General features: G+C 40.8%; 1 protein-coding gene across 1 annotated transcript; it reads right to left on the bottom strand.

The window, feature by feature from the left end:
- Nucleotides 1-626: 626 nt before the first annotated feature.
- Nucleotides 627-20322, bottom strand: LOC145775583 (gamma-tubulin complex component 3 homolog). Its single transcript, XM_082586890.1, has 19 exons — nucleotides 20181-20322; nucleotides 15268-15378; nucleotides 14289-14425; nucleotides 13704-13851; nucleotides 12930-13091; nucleotides 12708-12775; nucleotides 11619-11726; nucleotides 11310-11435; nucleotides 11031-11223; nucleotides 5229-5395; nucleotides 4901-5126; nucleotides 4268-4451; nucleotides 3744-3948; nucleotides 3394-3541; nucleotides 2810-2889; nucleotides 1922-2052; nucleotides 1479-1620; nucleotides 1272-1391; nucleotides 627-1034 (listed from the first exon to the last, which is right to left on the bottom strand). Exons 1-19 carry the CDS (start codon nucleotides 20260-20262, stop codon nucleotides 876-878), a joined length of 2697 nt encoding a protein of 898 aa, XP_082443016.1. The 5' UTR covers nucleotides 20263-20322; the 3' UTR covers nucleotides 627-875.
- Between the last annotated feature and the right edge of the window lie 1997 nt (nucleotides 20323-22319).

Below are 22319 nucleotides of genomic sequence, written 5' to 3'. Positions count from 1 at the left end.
GGGATCAGAAAAATGGGTTAAAATCCCGGGATTCTGCGGGGTCCCAACCCTATATAAGCTACCCAGTAAAGTTGACATAAGGTTCAGTTATCTTATAGATAGGCTATAACCTAATCACATTTTGTAAGTTTCATTATGACAACATATAAAGTAGGCTACGTAGTCTTCACTGCGATCACAAAATGCAACACAACAGGAAGCCACGAAGAGATATATTCTATAGCTTAGTCGTCTAGTAAGCTGTTACCCTTATTTTAGAATGACATTAAGTGTCTTTGCCGAGACACAGCCGCAAACTCTGGAGCGGTGTCGAACCCATGTCCTTTCGAACGTCGCGCAAACGTTCGCATCATTCAACCATGCAGTTGCTATCATTACTATTAATTGTTTGTAGTCAATTAAAGTTTTATAATGTTGAAAAGTTTACTAAAAATTTAGACAATAGTCAGTAGGCTAATAATTTAATAAAATTGTAGTAACCTAACCAAAAAATATGGTAGGCCTATTGGGTACTTGGGTAGTTCCACTTGCGCTGTAGGCCTAGTCCAATTCAAAATGAAAGCGTGTAGCCTATGTTGCAAACTTGTGGACTGTCACTGTCATGAACCTCTTCATTGAGAACACTCGATTCTACAAAAATATTTACTTCTGTACGTTCCCAAGGCACCGACCATCTCAGCTCGGCCAAGCATTACTTCAGCATGCATTCAAATTCGCTACAAAACGTCCAAACAATGTCTAGCAACATAAGAAGGGGGAAAATGTTCACATGACAAACATGTTGTTGGCGTTGTGGTTGGCTTGAGGATTTGCATCACGCATGCGCAGTGCAACAGAATCATATCAGCAGAAACTCCGCGAACCTTCCGAACAAATCAACGGAAGCCAACAGGTTGCTTCTTGAACGCCTTTGGAGTGCGCAGAGTGCTGTCCCTGACCCGGTAGTGCTCGTTGAAGTCCAATCTCCAGCTCAGGTTCCTTAAATTTGAATCACTTTCCTTGGCAAGTTGGCGCAAGAACATAACGACCATATCCTGGAGAAGCATGATTGGCAAGTCAGACATAGAAAAGCAAGTTGACCGTTCGAAGTGCAACTTCTGATTGAAGTATGGCCAGGAAGGCTATGCCTTAAATACAAGATTTAGAACATTTTCCAACTAAAAATTACCGACCATCTAATGGTGTCAGCCAGTAGCTCAAGATAAGCTATCGGACTATTATGAGTGTCGTTGTGTTGACAACTATCGAAAACGGACAAACCAACTCGTCACCTGGTACGCGCATGCGCACACTTTAAGTTTCGCCCTCATCTCGGGCACAACAACTTTACGAAACTCTCTCCTTCTGGCCATTTCTGCCCCTTCCTTCTCGCTGTCAGCGCCCCATACACCCTGCAACATTTAAAGATGAACAATCGTCAACAACAAATTAAATAAACTTTCCTTCCATCTAATCGCTGATCAGTGATCAACCCTTACCTCCGTTTGCGCTCTAGCGATTTCAGCGTCGTATCTCTCACGCGCTTCGAGTTCAAAGGTCGCCTGTTGATAGATGTCCCGTTGCAAATACTCAAACTTCACGATCTGGTCGAATATGGTCCGCAGCTGCATCAGGAGGTGACTGAAAAATCATGATAACATAGCTCAGTGGTCATTCACTAAAAAACGTGTTGCTAAAATGACAGCTAAGTGAGATGTTACATTTTGTCCAAGCTCACCTACATCTCCAAGAAAGGCAAACATGATCAGACACAGACGAACGCTATAGAAGACCCATGCATGGTCTTGTAGGAGGGGAGGGCACGCGCACAATCGGTGACAGACTACATAAACTACAAATCGGTGACAGACTAAAGGGCCACACCCACCCTCTCCATGACCCATAACTCCCCCTAATGTGGGTTTATCTCAACGAAACTCACCTAAATGAATTATCAAGCAAGCACCGCTTCAGTAAAGACTGGAGGAAGTCGTGATGAGCCAGAATAACCTCATCTAGGTCCTTGGATTCCTCCAGCTTCAACTGGAGATCCGCCCACGAACACTCCAACACCTGCGTGGAAACCAAATGGCGTCGTGTTGTTTATAGATTTACAAGCACATCAGAAGCAAACGAAAGTAGTGTTCACGGCCTCCTGAGAAAGCTTGGACAATGCTCATTATTCCGTAAAGATTTGATTATATAATTTCAAAGAAATCAACCAACTCGTCAATTTTTGGATACTTTCAGTATTCAGACTTTACAGCCACTGTGGTAGGATTAAATCAAATTAACAACTTCGATCGAAGATATTGGTTGGTGTAAAAATTCACAGGAACAATGAAACGCATAGCCACCATTGCGATGTACGCTGTGTCGGATGAGCTAATAAACATTGCCTTATCATCAGGCACTGTGGTTGGAAAATATTTTAAACATTTTCACTTGTGCCGTACGATGACGACATCACGACGACGACAACCAAAACTGAACCAATTCATCTTGCTGTCCTTTTGATATTATGTGCCATTGCCTGGTCTTTTCATTTATATCTATTTCGTTCTTTAATAGAAAACCGCTATTTCTCCAAGCAACTGGTTTGTGACTGCTGTTGTTGGATAGTGAGAAGACTCGCGTTGACACAAGGTGGAGGTTGCAGATATTGTCGGACGCAGCTAGGTGTATCCTGAGTCCTGACCAATAACTTAATAAGGAGAACGCTCAGCCAAGCCGAGCTGTACAGAGCTTGTGAAATATTACGTACTGTGGTATATCAGTGAACAAATATGTTCCAGTATACATAAAAATTGCATTGCAACAAGCAAGTTACCTCAAATGCGACGTAATATTGCATCTGATGCACAAAATGAACCATCTCTGCAGCCAGGGTATGTCCCTTGTGTAGAACACCTGGAAGTATTTCGGCATTAACAAAGAACTTCCTAACTAACAGCACACGAAGACATTTGGTCAATTTTGTTGTCATAATAAAAGTCCATTAAATTGACACGATAAAGATTAAAGAAAGACAACATAAACGGAGCTTCAACACATAGGTCGGCTGCATAGCCAAGTGGTGAGAGCCCTAGAACGGCAATCGACAGGGCGCCGGTTCGACACCGCTCAAGAGCATGCGGCTGTGTCTTCGCCTCTTTGGCAGGACACTTAAAGCTTTGGCAGGACACTTAAAGCCATGCCTGAAGATGGACACGAAGATTGGCTTCCTTGCCTTCCGGTCCACTTAATCTAAATCTTCAACCACCGGGTGTAAGCCTGTGGTGTTTTAAACGATATTTATTATTGTGTAAATGACATCACACAGAAGTTCCAAAATTGCTCATGCAAGCTACCACAAGCAATTTTCAAATCAATTAAATTGTTAGACGAGCATCGAAACAACGTGTCCTACCGCACCTTGAAGCTGAGGCAAGACAGGCGACAACTTTCTACTTTGTTCCATGGTACCGGTCCATATCAAGGCGAGATTATACTCCATTCGCTTGGCCCGCCATAGAAACATAAATATGCGGAGGTACACCAGCATTACGTCCGGAGTTATCAACTAGAAGACAAAATGCAACATTAATTCACAGCAAAGTGACGCTACAAGTGACAAGAAAATGACATCGATTATTTTGATTCCATATTGGAGTTTGCAGTCTGTGTTTCAGTCAGTACTTTAACGTGCTACTTAGAAAATTTATTAAGCAAATCGCAATAAACACGTGTTCAACCTCAACATTAGAAGCAGATACGATCATCACCGTGTCAAGAGGAGGATCCACATGGTAGTCCAAGCTGAAGACATCCCAACCGCAGTCGCCAGGGTTGATCTCCAGAAGACGGAAGTCAAGTCGTGCAAGTACATCAGAATCTTCAAATTGAGCGTTGGAAGCCCTGACGGCGGCCTCAACGGGACCGCTCAGGTTGTGCCGGTACAGTTGGCTGGCCGGCTTGCCCAGTTCCTCCCTGAAATGAAGTACCACCATTGATGACTTTCTTTCAGTGGGAAATCTATTCCACAATGCCAACCCAACCAGGGACTGATCATGCAGCGCTGTGCATGCAATTTAATGCTATGTTTAGTCGTAAGATTTAGCAATAACTTTCGACACATTTGATAGTTCTATGACAGGCAAAGCACGATCGTTCGCCTGGGAGGTTTTTAATGTTTGTAAACGATCAGTTAAAGTAATATTTCAACCACCCTTGAGGAGAAAGTTGCAAATGAACTAGCGCCATAAAGTAAATTAAACGCTCCATGCCATCGACCACAGACCATACTCACTGCAGTAAATCTAACAGGTGACGTATGAAATCGCCCTGGCCGAGCAACAAGAACTTCCTCAACCCATGAAGATGAGTCAGCATTTTGTAACGGTTATTCAGCACATCGAGTAGATGGGTACTTGTCACGTCATAAGCAAGGTCAACATGGGTCTTCAATTCTGAAGCGAAGTCGGTGCTGTATGCTGAAATGTCGAAGCACAAGTAGTGGTGAGAAATAGGCTAGTTCATAAACAGTTGCCAAATAAGCTAGCATTTAACTGCTAAACCCCGGTGACCGACGACAAGGTTGTGGCAAGAGTCACCAAGCAGAAACAACAGCTTCAGGTTTCCTTGATATTGATGCAGCTACCACAAGATTTGTTGTGAGGATTCGCAACAAGCACAAGGCAGTCAACCTAAGATATCACTTGGATTGCCATCAGCAGGGGCGCGTTCGAAATTTTGCTTTACCAACATATTATTGGTAATGTAGTAAGCACTGTAGAGTAGAGAATAAACAACTCCCTGATGTCAGGGATGAATCACATATACAGGAGATCATCCCACAATATACATCTTCCAAACCAACATTGTAGACATATCGTAGAAACCTGTTGCAGTGCACCACTGATTGATTGTGCCGGCAACTCACCACGGTCGTCAAGAAATTCTTTCTCAAACATCTTCGACCTCTCTCCGATCTGGATGGGAGTCCTGTCCCTGCACACGAGCCGGAGAAAGTTGATCGACTTTCCGACCAAGAGAATCTTTTGGGCCTGCTCCGCTTTGATGAAGGATGGCACCATGGATGGCCGCATTCGATACTTGTCGTACCAAAGTTTTTCACTCCCCACTGCCAAGTTCGCAGCTATGAAGAACTAACAAAATAAAAATAGATGTCACTCCATTATGTTTATCAGCAAGCACCTTGTTATTTGAACGTTAATGTAACGTCATAATTTACACGACGTAGCTCGCACCTCTTGGAAGGGATCGTGCAGTTCTCCATCGTATATCCATCGGTTGATGACGTAGAAGAGAGGTTGTGACACCGTTTGAAGAATACGACGTGTGATAGACCTGGCCTCGCTGTCACCAGTCTGTGTGAATGAATGGACCATCGATGCAAGAGCGCCACCTTTCTTATCTATGCACAAAGCGTTTGCACTGAGCATGTGCGGGGTTTGTACGAAGGCCACAAAAATTGAGTACAACAGAGCAGGCTCCGTGTGGCAACGCAGTTATCAGACAACACTCCCATCTGTCTATCCGTATTGCAACAATCCAATCAACTGCATCAGTCCTTGCATTTTAAATTGATGCATAGTGTTGTATTTCCAGACGTTTAATATAAAATAAACTATAATAATTGTAGCGATAGCCAACCAAGTGAGAAAACCATTTACCTCTTGTTACTTACTGATTCAGTGTATAAAATCAACGCAATATATAGTAAGAAAGAAACGCAAAACAATCAACTGAGGAACGTGGTACAGAACGCTCAATTGATTACACGCGCAGTGCGGTGGTAATCAATTCCAACGTCTGTACCAGAAAACGCTGAACTGTGATTATGTAGTGACGCTGGTCACGAGTTACATATATTCAACGTAAATGACGACTATAACACCTCCCCGATAATTTTTATACACAAACATAAAAAATGAACAAGACACCGAATTAACAATAAAACTCAAAGTCCGAAACGAGCCGGAGGTCTGCGGCGACGGCTCGACCTTCGTGGGTTGTGTGGCCCGAATTCCGGTACAGTCGGTGTGTCGTCCGAATTCGTTCGGGCTGAGGTGGAGACAGCGGAAGAGTCGATTGTTGGTGCAGGAGTATCTCCCGGCTCCTGGTCCTCCGATGATGCATAGCGAGGTTGCAGTTGGTCCATATGGCGCCTCCACGTCGGACCATGTGGCAGCAGACGTACCAGGAAGATTCGGCTACCCTGTCGCTTAATCACCTCGGCTGGAACCCAACGAGGATCCTGGCTCCGTCGTGGAGTGAATGATAGCGCGTAACAGGGATCTCCCGGTTTGAAATGTCGTTTGGTACCTTCGGAGGCGTCGGTGTTGTGAGGGTTTTGTCGGGGTACCACTTGAGACGGTGTGGGGAGAAGCGTGTCGATCTTGGTTCGAATCTGACGATTGTTGAGTAATTGGCTTGGAGAGTAGCCACTCGGAGTGGGCGTGCGTCGATATTGCTGTTGGAATTCCAAGACGGCCTGCTTCGGGGGTAGGGAAGATTTGCGAAGTGCTTGCTTGAACGTACGTACGAGGCGCTCCGCCGCTCCATTGGTTTCCGGATGGTAAGGTGCACCCGTGATGTGTACCATACCCCTCTCCTTACAGAAAGTTTGAAATTCTGTGGATTTAAAAGTAGTAGCATTATCGGTAACTATAGTATGGGGATAGCCGAAATGAGCAAAATCTTCTTCTAGCAGGTTGATAGTAGCTGTTGAAGATAAAGAAGTAGTAGCATGAATACATGGGTATTTAGAAAAAGCATCAATGCTGAGTAACCAATGGTAACCCATGAATTCTACCGCATGATCTATGTGCAAGCGACTCCACGGTGCTTCTGGAACCGTCCATGATTGGACCTGGGTTTTAGATTGCGGTTGATATTCGCCACAGGTACTGCACTTGTGACAAAGTTCCGCTATGTCTCGGTCAATGTTTGGCCAGTAGACGGACGTTCTTGCCAACTGCTTCATTCTCTCAATGCCGAAATGTCCTTCATGAAGCAATTGAAGGACGGAAGGACGAAGTTTGGACGGGATGACCACTCTGGAACCGTAAAGTAGACATCCGTAACAAGTAGAAAGAGAGTCTGCGTACTTACGAAACGGTTCGACCGGGTCTTGTGGAGAAGACTTGGCCGGCCATCCTTCATGAATGAAACGCATTACCGTGGAAATGGTAGGATCTTTAGAAGATTCTTTACGCAGTGAGGCAGCATTTGGGGTCTGGACCTGTAAATCCAAAGCATCGATAGCACAGACGATATCAATGTCATCCGCACTTTCCTCTTCATCGAAGACTTTATCCCCTCCTGCTGGTAAGCGACTCAAAGCATCAGCGTTTTGATGATCCTTCGTCTTCCTGTACTCAATAGTGTATGTAAATTGCGACAAAAAGAGTGCCCAACGAGCCAAACGATTTGCTGCCAAAGAAGGTGTCGATTTGGTCGGGCCAAAAAGACTAAGCAATGGTTTATGATCTGTGACCAAAATGAATGATCTACCAAAAAGATATTGATAGGACTTCTTTAGCGCAAAAATTATCGACAAAGCCTCTTTCTGAATTTGACTATAGTTTCTCTGCGAGGCTGTTAATACTTTTGAAACGTTTGCTATAGGCCGTTCTGTGCCATCTGGGTAACGGTGAAACAAAGTAGCACCGATGCCCACACTAGAAGCATCACATGCGATACCTACCGGAAGTGACGCATTGAAATGTGTAAGAACCTCATCAGTAGATAGATGATGCTTCAGCTGAGCAAAAGAGTTTTCCTCTTGTTTTCCCCATCTCCAAGGAATGTCCTTTTTCGTGAGATGGTATAGTGGTTCTGCTACAGTAGAAGCGTTCAACGGTAGAAACTTCGAGTAATATTGTAAGGAACCTAAAAACGAACGAAGAGAAGATACGTCAGTGGGGGCAGACATCTCCAGTACGGCGTTTACCTTGGGACCTTTGGAGATGCCCTGCCTGGACAAAATGTGTCCGAGATACTCTACCTGAGGTTGTGCAAACTTACACTTGTCTTTCCTACACCTCAGGCCTTTTGAGTGAAGTCGATCGAGGAGCCGTCTAAGATTCTGGAGATGCTCCTCAGCAGTAGTGCCACTGACAAGAATGTCGTCTAGGTAGACTGCGACCCCTGGAAGGTCGGCTGTAAGGTCGTCCATGATCTTCTGAAAATAACCTGGAGCAGAAGATATGCCAAAAGGTAAAACATTTTGTAAAAGTACGCCACGGTGAGTGCTTAATGCGAGTCGTTTTCGACTGTCAGGACCAAGTCGAATCTGATTGTAGGCATCAGCCAAGTCTATCTTGCTGAAACCGTACCCACCACCCAACTTTTGCATTAAGTCTTCTGGTAAGGGTAACGGGTGACGATGGGTTTCCAGGGAAGGGTTCACCGTGACTGAATAATCGCCACAAATGCGTAACTTGGCCTTCGCTTCTGAAGAATTTGAACGCTTACGGACTGGAACAACCGGTGTGCCCCAATCGCAAAACTGAACTGGTGTCCATACACCACGTGCAATGCCCGAATCATAGGCTTGTGCTAAGTCCTCCTTTAGCGCGAAAGGTACAGGCCTAGGTTTGAGAAAAACAGGTTTAGCATCAGACTTAAAATCTATGTCTAGTTCATAATCTCGCAAGCACCCGAGTTCAGGCTTAAAAACATCTTTGAACTCGTCACATAAGAGGGAGCATGCTTTCTCCAGACTCTTATCAGGCTTGTCGTATGACTGGATACTCTGTAAAGTAGAACAGTTAGACAGAAGGAATTTATCGATAGAAATTCCTAAAGACGAGATTGCATCACGACCTAGCAAGTTTAGTCCTTTGACTGTCGTGACTACAAAAGAAATATTATCTGACCTTCCCGTAGAAGGACAAGTTACCTGGGCCGTGAAAGAACCCGTGATTGGTACTAGATGCTTGGTAGCAGATTGGAACTGCGACACTGGTGCTTGCAATTGAGGTGCGCCTACCCGAGTCCAGACGTCGCTGGAAAGGAAATTTCCATTTGTAGCAGTGTCCAGTTCTAAGTGTGTGGTTACCGAATTAATGGAGATCGGTACTTCCAATTTTGAATTTCGAGGTTTTCTGCAAGAACTAGAAAGCATGTTAATTTCCTCGATACAAATTACCTTAGAAGGTTTGAACTGTCTAGCTTTCTTTCGACAAACACTCTGTAAGTGTCCCGTAATATTGCAGAAATGGCAAGTGGCTTTCTTAAACCTACAGTCATTGGCGTTGTGGTTGGAATTACCACAGCGATAGCATTCTTTATTTTTAGAAGAAAAGAAAGTACCTGTAAGTTGCCTAGTTTTTGGAGGTTTGCTGATGGTCCTTACTTTCGCAACTGGTACTGGTGGAGTGCCGTAAACAGTTTCTTTGGCCACCTTGGCTGCCTCTTCGGTTTCTGATGCAACCTCCACCGCACGTTTGAAAGTAAGTTCATCAGCTCTGATTTTGAATAACGCCTTAAGCACCGCCTCGTTACCTATTGAACAAATAAAACGAGTACGTAAAGCTTCGTCCAATGGATTTGAAATGGACGAGAAGTCACAGGTGGCAGCTGCCTGGCGTATGCGGATGGCTAGTTCTTGAGTTGTTTCACCGGGCTTGCGCTTCATTTCGCTCCAGAAACGGAATCGCTCCCTCACGATGAAGCGTTTTGGGTCGAATTGTTGAGCCATGTAATTTGTAATTTCCGTCATGGTGAGATCGTTGACTTCTTTTGGGTTTGTTTCCTGCGCAGCCAAATTTGTTAACATTTTGTAGATTGTAGGTGATTGATTGGTGAGAAAAACCTGCGGCATTTTGTCTTGTGCGACTGAATGTGCTGCTACAAAGGTGTTAAACCTCTTCCAATAGTCTGCCCACAGTTCAGTGGTGGCATCGAACGTTACGAACTTAGGTAAAGATACCTGTTGTTGTATTGTTGTTGGTTGTGGTCTTGAAGTTTGGGCTCGTATTTCTCGTAGTTGTTCAAGGTGGCGCTTTTCTTGGTTGGCAATTTGATCTTGATGACGTTGTTCTTGTTCTTGGTGACGTTGTACTTGTTCTTGGTGACGTTGTACTTGTTCTTGGTGACGTTCTTCTTGCCTGGCAATTTGCTCCTTCGTCTGGCGTTCTTGGTTGGCAATTTGTTGTTGCAGGACTTCGATCAGTTTCTCCATGTTTCTAAAATCCTGTAGAAATTCTGTAAAGAATCCTGCCGACGACGCCAGTTAAATGTCTGTTGTATTTCCAGACGTTTAATATAAAATAAACTATAATAATTGTAGCGATAGCCAACCAAGTGAGAAAACCATTTACCTCTTGTTACTTACTGATTCAGTGTATAAAATCAACGCAATATATAGTAAGAAAGAAACGCAAAACAATCAACTGAGGAACGTGGTACAGAACGCTCAATTGATTACACGCGCAGTGCGGTGGTAATCAATTCCAACGTCTGTACCAGAAAACGCTGAACTGTGATTATGTAGTGACGCTGGTCACGAGTTACATATATTCAACGTAAATGACGACTATAACACATAGAATAATCCATTTGTTTTTTTATCATATTCATGGAAATGTCGAGCAGCTTTGTGTGAAGTCACAGAAATGTTGACAATTTATTACTAGCTTAGACGAGTTAGACAATTAGCTAGACAAGTCACTGGTCGTATGACCGGCTATAACTTGGTTAACCTTGAACAGATTGCATCACCCTATAAGCGATCATAAGCCGAGTAGTGCTTGAAGAATGATCATTCAGACGCTGGTGGTTTCCAACCTTGTGTGTTACAAATTTCTTTCAAGGGCCTGATTCTGAGGAGTCTTAATCTAAATTCTGGGCAAAATCTTGTCAACTTACTCTAAAATTATTCGTATATGAATTTTAATGTTTAAATTTTAGCAATGAATTCACAAACTCCATTGAAATTTCGTTGGACTCGCCCTACGTTGGAAACCACTTAGTTGGACTAAGATGACGTTTAAGATTACAAGGTTGCGTGTTATAAGCGAGTTTCACATTTTTTTTCTTACTTTTGCAGTTCTCTACAAGAGTAGAAAGCCACTTGAGTCTTTCCAGAGGACCATACGCCCACATGGCGAGCTTGGCAAGAGTCAACGCTGATTCATCCTCGAAGCCGGCATCGATCTGGTGGGCTTGTGATTGGATGACTGATATCAAGCGATAATACTCTACGAGCTCCTGTTCCAACGCCGCGCAGAACGCCTGCAGATCGATGTGGAAACTTTGGTTGACTTGAAACGCGTTTTGCTTTTGCAACATTACTTTCATAGATGTGACGTGACACCAACCTGACCGACCAAACCGAAGGCTTTATCCTTGCTGTGGTCGTCCATGTATCCCTTGATTCGGTTATGTAGCCAACCTAACTCGCACAGCTTATTGGTGGTACCACGATGTCGCTTGTCCACAGATATCTAATATGCTTTCATTAGTTAGCAGGGTGAGATTACCAGGCACGCATTAGTGGCAACTCTGACAACAGATCAGGAATAAACATAAAAATGAATAAGCACGAATTGCGCACAAAATACTTTTTGCTCTGAAAGCCTTAAAATTCTAGCAAGAAATGTTACACCCTTCACAAGTCTCCAACTTACATCCGGGTCCAAACGAAAAGACATCTCCCTGATACTGAACTTGATGTTTTGAGTGGGAATTCCTTGAAACACGTAGATCAGTTGACGAACCAATCCCGACTCGGCCACCTGAAAGCAACAGTCGCAACTTTTTTAGCCTAATGCTGAGGAATGACTTAGGGAACTGTGTTTCGAAAGTCTGTGAAAAAAACGATACAGAAAACCTGCAGCATTAGACATAAAAAGAACGTTCAATCCACACTTCTGAAAGAATCAGGGTTGAGAAAAACCCGGGTTTTTTTGGGTTTTATTGTTTTTTTTTAAAAAAGATGCAAAAAAGGTAGATTCGTGCTTATTTCACCTCAAAACTACATTTTAGCAATGAAGTACCTCTCATTCACAGTACATGCTTGCATAACTCTAAAAAATAATGCACTAGGGCTGTTGTTGCTTGAATGTTGCATCATCCATTAATTTCAAGATCAAGTTGGATGCTGTATCATCCACTGATTTCTATACCAAGTTGATGCTACCTTCTAGAAATCACATTATTGCATCATTTGCTTTAGATTTGGAGGCAAGGAGCATTTATGCCATCATGTTTAAATATTTTTTATCATTTATATATATTATAAAGAAATGGATGAGCAATTGAGCGATTGCGTGGCGTTAGAACAGCCATGCGTTAGAATCCAGAATCTGTAGTTGGTAAATAGCCTACTTTTTAAAAATACGGTAGCATCCTCAATTGCATTTCACATCATATATACAGACTACAGTAGAGTAGTACTTCCACCAGTTTAACTATAAGGCCTTCTTGCATAAATGAGTTTTAGTGTAGTATACACAAAGTGGCATTACTTGATTTTTGTGTACTGTACAATATCCACTGCGTTTTCAGTTTATTCTTGAAAATTTACTTCATAATCACATCCTTAAGTCCTAATTTAAAATTTGTTTTAAGTGCCTAGTGGTGTTTTTGTTCATTTTTTTAATTTTCTAATAAAAATTGGACAAATACGATTTTTTTTTAAAAAAACACCCGTTTTTTTTGGGTCGGGTAAAATACCAACAACCCTGGAAAGAATTAACCACGAACTATTCACTGACCTGTTGTTTGTTAGTGGACTGCTTGGAAACATTTCCTGAGGCACTGGAAGGGAAGCTGGCTTTGTGGCCTGCAATACATGGAGGGATTGTGAACTAGGCAAATTAACATTTCAATTTTCAGATGAAGGGCCTGGAACTTCCCAGGGCTTCTTGAAACGTGCACGGCAGTAATAGTGACCACGATTCTTTTGTTTAGAACTCGGTTACATAACATGACTTTACCTGTGATAGGTTCCTGCTTCGTTTGAGAGTGACTCTGCCTCGTTGAGTTGGCAGATGGGGTGAGACTCCAGCCCAACCGGGAGGAGAGACCGGTGGATTGCTGGTGGCTTACGCCTCCTGGTGTTGATATGTCGCTTGGTAACAACGAAGGAGTTTCCAAAGCTGCAAAGAGTGATGACGTAAGCTCAACAGATCGGTTTCAAACGCTGAGTGTAACGTCAAAAGAGTTACATGGAAGCACGTCGCAATCCAAGTATTGAAAGCAAATAGTTCGTCAGCTTCTAATTCTATTGCTTTCTGTTATGTGCAGCTTCGGTCATATGCGTATCACCAACAATTGTAAGTCTGAACACTAAAAGTAAAAGTTTGGGTGTTCATCAGGAATAATATCGCTTCTAGCAGTAGTTGCAACGTTCATCTGAGGAATGCGAAATTAAAAGCAGAAACATACAAGTTGTTTTCTTTAACAACTTGTATGTTTTTGATTTTACTTTAGCATTCACTAGGTGAACGTTGCAACTACTGCTAGAAATAAACTGTAAGTCTAAAGATCAACCAACTGTGTGGCCGTGGGGCTAATCTATAGCTCCTGAGTGATTGGGCAATGTACATTGTACATATCAAATCGCTCTTTTCCTGTATTATCTGCTCACAAAATGATTGTATCAGCAAGACACAACTTGGTAAAAACATTGATCAAAAAGTCAAGCTCATCCATAAAGCCTAACACGAGTAAACGCGCCTCAGTTAGAAAAGCTGTTAACATAAACTCACTTGGTCTTGAACTAGGTGGAGCTGCCGTGCCAAAACCACTACTTGACGTCATAGAGTGAGAAGCCAATCTGGTGGCATTGGACATGTCGTTAATCGGAGTAGAAGAAGAGGCAAGGCCTTGACGAAACAAAATTGAACCCGCAGATATCTGTGGAAAGTGTTTCAAGTTGATGAGAGCAGCAAATATTTTGAAGGGTTTAGAAAATATATTCAGACGTACTGTATTACGGAAACAAGTAGTAATATAGTATAACTTTCAGAAAGAAGTAATAACGCAGCAGCACTGAAGGTTTGGAACTTAATTTAAGTTTTCAAACATTGGACAATAACTAGTTTAGAAACTTTAACATAAAATTGTCTTTGACAAAATGGCAGCTTTAATTGGTGACAACCTATAAAAAAATACATGTCTGATAAATTGCATAAAGAATTTCCAAAGTTGCTTTACGAGTTGAACCACATTTTCGGCAAATAATTGGACGTGGTTTACTTGTTTGGAATTGACAACATATTTGCAATCAAACGGATATCTGATTAACCAAAAATTTCCTGTAAACAGAAAGTCCAGGATATATGAATACTTACTTTTGATTCTTCGTCATCAGAAAGAGCATAAAGGAGGTATAAGAGCGACCAGCGATTCTTCAAGTAATTTCCTTGCTTTAACCGTCTATGCAGGACTGACATTTTTACAGCATCATCCATTCTATTACTTTTGGATACTGTCAAAAAAGTAGAATCTTTTCATAAGTTTCTATCAGCTTTCACGAAACTCTATGTTTGTAAAAAAGCTAGACTTAAGTAGGTACAAAACATTATTGATCTGATAAATATGCAGCGTTCAAATCGCTTGAGATAGTTTGGACTTGAAATGCATGCCTACTTTAAGTATTGACCAAGAATATTATGTTTCACGAAGTTCCACGTCCGGACGTCCGAAGAGGCCAGGAGAAAAAGTTGAAGAATGACATGAACAATTGAACATGGACCGAGACTTGCGACTCAACCATCAAACCGCGCACAATCGTGGAGAAACGTAATACACTCAAAACATTGGAATCGACATAGCATGCCATACAACGCTCAATCCTGAGGAATTCAGACATTCAACCGGATCATATAATAATGGTCACTCTGGGCAAGAAACTTTACGATAATTGCCTCTACCCAGTGATCGATTTCGAGTAATGGGGAGTACCAAATTTAAGTCATTAGAGTAGACAACCGAAAACAGACATTGCCGTCGGCTGCAGCGTGGGTCAGGTGTACGTCGGAAGGCGTACACCGATGCATAGCGCTAAAGTCGGCTTTCCCGCAATGCAGGATAAACATATGAAAAACAAATGATATCGCACTTTTTAAGATTACTCTTCAGTGAGTCATTATACTGCTTCTTTTGTCCACCTAAGGTAAAGCTAATCTACTTTTGCAGTTTTTTGTTTATTTCACAGTTCTTCAAAATGATTATTGAAAACTAGGCTACTGTGATAGTAAATTAGCAAAAACAGTAAAAAAACATATAACAAGCAAAAGAAAGAGGACTAAAAATCCTATGAAAACATACATTGCAACTTCAGTTTCTCAACCAGTGTGGATTCATCGATGCTTGGAACAGAATTCCTTCCACATGACGATAACATACGTATTGAATATTGGGTTAGCTGTGAAACGGCATCTATAAATAGCAATAATATCACAAGTCTTAACATGCAATGCTCATTTGAATGAAAGCGACTTCTTATTTAATTTACATAGCCCTAGCAGTTTAAACATCACAACAAATCTGGATGAAATTTAATTTTAAAGATGATCTTTAACAAAATAAAGGCAGTTAAAAATATAGAAAATTTTTTTTAACTTGTTTTAGCCACCTTGATAAAGTCAGTCATGCTGACTGACAAAACGTCGGAAATACAAAAAGCTAGTTATCATCTTTAACATCAGGAGGTAACCTAGTAAATAGTCACCAGAAGAACGTAAATTACTTTAAATATACTTTTAACTTTTTGAAAAACGTGTTACAAGCCACACATGCGCCAAACCGCCCAGCGCCCGCAATTTTCCTTAAACATGGCGAATCTCCCGCTTAGTAAGGCGGCGTAAACCGACTTACTTTACACTACAGTGTGGTCAGTATAAATGGTGCTGTTTGAATTGAAATCTATTCACAGTGGTGACAGCTTCTACGGAGTACCGATTCCAAACAAAAGTTTAAAACACAGCATTACTTTAAAGTTTAAATTGTGATAAATCGAAGGGCGACGGAAACTGACTTACACTGTGGTCAGTTAAAATGGTGCTGCTTGATTTGAAAACTATTTACAGTGGAGACAACTGACAGCTTCTACCAACTTACAAACATAACATTAAAACACAGCAGTTCTTAGAAATTGTACATAATAAATGGAAGAGCGGCATAAACCAACTTACAGTGTTGTTAGAATAAAAATGATGCTTTTTGTTTTAAAAACGAGAGTAAGAGATTACGTTCCGACAGTCGGCAACGTCAAGCAAGAGACATATACGTTACCGTACCGTCACGTTTAAAAAAAAAAGGAGAAAAAATGAAATCGCGGGTGGCTTAAAACCTACAAGCCCCCAATCCTCTTATATGCAGATGATGCTAAAATTTATGGATCAGTCTTAAATGTTAAAAACACAATCACATTTTCGACAAGATTTGTATAGATTCTCAAAATAATCTAACACTCAAAAGCTTCATTTGAATATTGAAAAATGTCTCTCTTTTTGATCACAACCACAGCACTTGTAACTTCAATCCAAAATACAACATTAAAAACAATGTTATTGACAGTAGCCTAATGGAAAGCCAGTTCCACAGACTTGGGAGCAGTACTATCTGGCGGATACAGTCACAGGCCTTAAAACTCATGTTTTTTTCCGGCAGCCATCGTGGCCTACCGAGAGCTCCTTCTCAGCGGCCAAATCTGCATGCTTGAAGGCCAAAATACAAATAACGATAGCACACGGAAATAGAATTAAACTTGCAACAATGCTAAAATGATCACTTAGCGTTGTTGAAGTCTGAGCGACGTCCTGCAATAGAATCGTTGTACCACGCAATAACTGCTTTATCGGGATTGTAATCCGGTATTGCGGGACCATCTAACGACACTGAATTGTTTTAACTGCTCGCTGCTCAGTAAATTGTTTTAACTGGATATCGCCTTTCATAAAACCTGACCGTTTATACCGTTATGATGTCACCATTGAGGGTGTAACTGTAAAGTCACTAACCCACACGGGGAAAATTTCTTAACTATGAAGACAGGTGTTTTCCCCTCGGATGTCAACTAGCCTAGTTCTCCTTTTTAACAACGATTCAATGTCCGACAACATTGAAGCGACATAAAAATGACAATATTATCAGCCGATGTAAATTAGCACTTCGGATTAACACTTGGCTGTAACAATAAACGTCGGGAATTACAAACAAAACGTACAGCTGAGGATCGCAGCTGGATATACTCCATACAATAGTAAATGTTGCCGCACAATACAACAGTGGTGATTATAACGGGCTGACCTAATTTTGCGTCACTCTTCGATACTACATATTTACGGGTCCACGTCTTTTAGGCGCAGACAGTTAGGCGCCGGTCAAATAGGCGCGCACACTGTGGCCGGTCAAATAGGCGCGCACACTGTGGCGTCTGGATATTTAGGTGCAGAGCACTGTGGCGCCCGTTCATTTAGGTGATATTCCTAGTAAAGTCTGCAGATTGTATCAGCTTGGCAGGTAGGGCATTGCTTTTCACACAAAATGTTACATTGAACAGAAAAATATGTTGTTTTGTTAATGCGCGTGCATTTATTTGTTGTTAGTCATGGCTTCAGTGAGTGAAGCTGCTTTATCTGGCAATGCTCTTCAGACAAAATGATATATTGAACAGAAAAATATATTGTTTTTTTAATGCACGTGTTCGGCAATTATTTGTTGTTAGTTCAGGTTTGCGTCGGTGAAAGCTTTATCAATAAATTATTCAAGTTTCCGAACATGACTGAGTTCACTTTTAGTAAAGTCAAATAATAACTACACTAAGCATCAGTAAAAAATATATTGTAGCCTATATTCAAGCGGATGGTAGGCTTGAGTGAAGAGTAACTTAGTTTTCTGTCAAAACCCCGACTAGGTTTTGCTAAAGCTGATACAATCTGCAGACTTTACTAGGAATAGCACCTAAATGAACGGGCGCCACGGTGCTCTGCACCTAAATATCCAGACGCCACAGTGTGCGCGCCTATTTGACCGGCCCCTAACTGTCTGCGCCAAAAAGATTTGCTCCCATATTTTCGACAGTTAATCCACGATCATTCTATTGCAAAATTAAATAATTGGCTAAAACAGGGGTGTGCAACGTGCGGCCCGCGGGCCAAATGCGGCCCGCGAAGATGTGCCAATTCTGAATTGTGTGCTGCCCGCGAAACGTGTTTATAATTTAGTTTAGTCTGGTACGTGTGAACAATTCATTGTGGAGTGGATTATTGCAGATTTCGCACCTTCTGTTAACCATTTTAGAAGTCTCCCATCGGCCACCGCTAATCCATTGTATTTAATTATTTGGAACATAAAAATGTATGGTCACATAAAAGGCATTATGAACAAAGTACGACTTTGGAAGGTAGCCACTTTAACAAGTCGAAATTCTGCCACTGAAATTGATTAGAATGCAACCGCCAACCAATCAGAACATGTTATAAGAGGCTACCGTCCAATTGTGATCCTTCTCGCACTCATCCAGAGAGTTAATGCTTGTTTTGAACTTTATTTGGTACTTACAGAGGAAAAAGAGCAATAGCAGTAGTGGGAATTGAACCCGCGTCAATGAAATGACTACTTTCTAGCCCTAACCCTAACCCCTAAGCCAACCAGCTGACAAAAAATCCATCACTTAATTTGCTTTCTATTATCTTCTTTTCGCCATTTTTTACGTCACTTAAACCGTAGCTTGTGATTGGTTGGCGGTTTCATTCTAATCAATTTCAGTGGCAGAATTTCGACTTGTTAAAGTGGCTACCACTTTGGAAAGCTCACGTACAGACAGGAAATTTTTTCCACTTTCCAACTTTAAGAGACTATGGAATGCATCCTGAGAAGAAAACTGAATTTGCTGACCAACTTGAAAAATTGTTGTATGAATTTTTGGCTCGTTTCAAGGACTTCAAATCTCATGAACATTTGTTTGGTATATTCGCTTCACCATTCAACACAGACATTAACAAAGCACCAGAAGATATAACTTGAACTGATTGATCTTCAAGAGAAAACGGATTTGAAAGCAAAGTATTTAGAAATGAATCTTGGCGATTTTTACCGAAAGCATTTCAACTAAGATGACTTTCCACATTTGAAAAATCCATGGCTTCAAAAATGGCACTTTTTGGCTCAACGTATTTGTGCGAACATTTTTTTCTAAAACGGGCGTCATGAAATCTCCCTATTGATCGGTTCTGACAGACGAACACTTGGAAAATGGACTTCGAATTGCGATCACTTTCATTAAAGTAAATTTGGAAAAAGCAGTCGGGAAAAGAAGCCAGCTGCAAACTTCTCACTGAGCTCGTTTAAAGACGGTGTGACAATAAATTTGAATAGCAGTTTTCTTCAGAAATGTATGCGTCCTAACTTATTATTTCTGGAAGGAGATAACCCCTAATATAAGAATAATATGAATAACAAAAAAAATACTCTTTTGTGCCTGCAACTACTAAAAATCATATGTTAAATAAACGTGCGGCCCGCGGTTTCACCCAGTTATTCATATCTGGCCCTCCTGTAATTAAGGTTACACACCCCTGGGCTAGAAGAAACCGGCGGCCAAACTTGGCCGACTGAGGAGGTAGCACCGGCGGTCATTCAAGCTCTACTTAGCGGCCATGGCCACGATGGCCGCCGGCTGCTTTAAGGCTTGCAGTCAGTATGGTACCCATCATCTTGTCACGCCAACTTGTCGCAGGACAACTGACAACAGCCAACCTGTCGCAAAGACATCTAGTATGGTACTATTGAAGAAAACTATTTAACATATATTGATTAAAAATATTAGTGACCTCCGAATCTTTGACGTCCAAATAATTTCTGAGTTGTTGTTAGAAAAGCTTTCAAATATTTGAAGCATTATTTCATTCCTGTATAGGGTATATTTCATACATTTATCATTTCATTACTACATCACAAAATTGAGTTTTAATACTGGAAACTATTGTATCAAATAATTTCATTGTGTTCCTGCAGCAAATAGTCTTGAGGTAAATAGTCCTTGCGACAGGTCGGCCGCAGTCAGTTGTCCTGCGACTGCAGACAGTGAGTCCAATACAGGTTCAAATTATTAAAATTCAATAGAATATCCCTTATATGCTTCAGAAAGAAATCAACTTCTGTGCATACCTTTCTTTCAACAAATCATATTATACCTTTCTTTCAATATATCATTTTTGCATGGCTTGATTACTAACCTTTATCATGACTTCTGCTCAACAAAAAACAGAGATTTTGAATGAGCACCGCTCCATCTACAGATTCTTGTGTCGTTGACATTCTTAGCTCCAATGAAAAGTTGAATATAAAAGTATGATAATCATTTAATCAAGTAAAATAATAAAGCTTTGGTAGAAAGTTTGCTTTGTTGAACCATAGAGAATCTCTATGGTTCAACAAAGCAATTTAAGAGAATCAAAGCAATTAGAGAATCTCTATGGTTCAACCAAGTAAAATAAGTCTACTGAAGAAAATAATTGCAACATTATATATTTGGTCTTTTCATGTGCAATTTGTGTACCGTATATGATGTTTCTTTACTCTCATTTATAAAATCACTGTTGTCCAATTATATTTTTTGTAGAATAATTTGGCCTATCTTCTAAGCACTATGTGCCATTACTGCATAATTTATATAGTGATTCCCCTAAACACAAATTTTTGGTAAAATAACCCGAAGCACGAATTTCAAATAAAACAGGCTAATGTTTGTTTAAACTCAAAAACTGAAATGGCACAGGCAAGAAGATTGCTATTCTGCACTAAAAATGAAACAAAAACCGCTTTTCAGAATTCAGCAAATGAGTTCACCACCGTCATTCTGGCAGAATAATTTTGCGTGATCCTCCTAAAAAAATGATCCGTAAAAAATTGCGCGGTTAACAATGCGATGAAAGCAGCAACATTCGGAAGCTGATAAAATCACTTCTCCTTACCACATCAAAGCAAATCTTATATTTTTTCCATAGCCAAATGAACAGTGAACACAGAAATTTAAATAAAAAACTCAACTTGTCAAAGAAAATAAATCAATAGTTTTTTTTCAAGTCTAAACCTTAAACCATTTGACCAGGTTAACACTCACAATAGTATTTCAAAAATTTTCTTAGTATAATTTATGTTGTGGAACCGGTTTTCTTCCTATAGGATTCATCAATTTCATCATCAATTCATTCATCAATTCATCAGAAAATTTTTGAAATACTATTGTGAGTGTTAACCTGGTCAAATGGTTTAAGGTTTAGACTTGAAAAAAAACTATTGATTTATTTTCTTAATGATTGCTTTCTGTGTTAGGTTGATCGCCCATTTGAGGAAGTGTCATAGTACCTGATCACCTTTACCAGTTAGTTTTTCTCACTTTTGAACTTGTCAAAGATAAAGCAACTGCAATTGCGAAAAGTCAGACATAAAATCGTATCTATTAAGACTGCGATATGTGATATGGCAAGAAAAATAAGCATCACTAAAACGACTATAAAACTATTTTCCCGAAATATTTTCGGAATTTTATTTTTGAATCGTGTTCAAAATTAAATTTCCTTTCCAGGGGTGGCAAGCTCGTGGTGGGGCAGACGAAGGAAACGCGAGCAAAATGGTTTAAAAATGGGGTAAATGTCGTACGTATTTAAAAATAAATAGAGATTTTAACGTTTATAGACGCCTTCAATTAGGCGTCTATAAAAATATTTTCCCGAAATATTTTTCGGAATTTTATTTTGAATCGTGTTCAGAATTAAATTTCCTTTCCAGGGGTGGCAAGCTCGTGATGGGGCAGACGAAGGAAACGCGAGCAGAATGGTTTAAAAATGGGGTAAATGTCTTACGTATTTAAAAATAAATAGAGATTTTAACGTTTATAGGAGGCCTTCAATTAAGCGTCTATAAAAATATTTTCCCGAAATATTTTCGGAATTTTATTTTTAAATCGTGTTCAGAATTAAATTTCCTTTCCAGGGGTGGCAAGCTCGTGGTGGGGCAGACGAAGGAAACGCGAGCAGAATGGTTTAAAAATGGGGTAAATGTCTTACGTATTTAAAAATAAATAGAGATTTTAACGTTTATAGGGACGCCTTCAATTAAGCTTCTAGCAGCAGTTGAATCTCTAAGTAGCGGCGATACAAAATTTTACAATGGCCATGCTAACATGTATTGCAAGCACTCGCGTTGTTGTGAATGCTCAGTAATTGGGACCATTCGTATATTTTCGTACGTTAATAAAGTTGAAATAGTCGTAAGTGTGAAGGGGAAGCGTAGCCATGAATCGCATTGCGTTAAACGAAGGCCGGTCGCAGGAGAACAACGTAACTTATTTATGGAACAATTACAATGTAAAC

This window comes from Aplidium turbinatum, chromosome 8, assembly GCF_918807975.1.
Source record: "Aplidium turbinatum chromosome 8, kaAplTurb1.1, whole genome shotgun sequence".
Lineage (NCBI taxonomy): Eukaryota > Metazoa > Chordata > Ascidiacea > Aplousobranchia > Polyclinidae > Aplidium > Aplidium turbinatum.
Note: the sequence above shows the minus strand (reverse complement) of the source record. Positions and strands in the feature narration are given on the sequence as shown.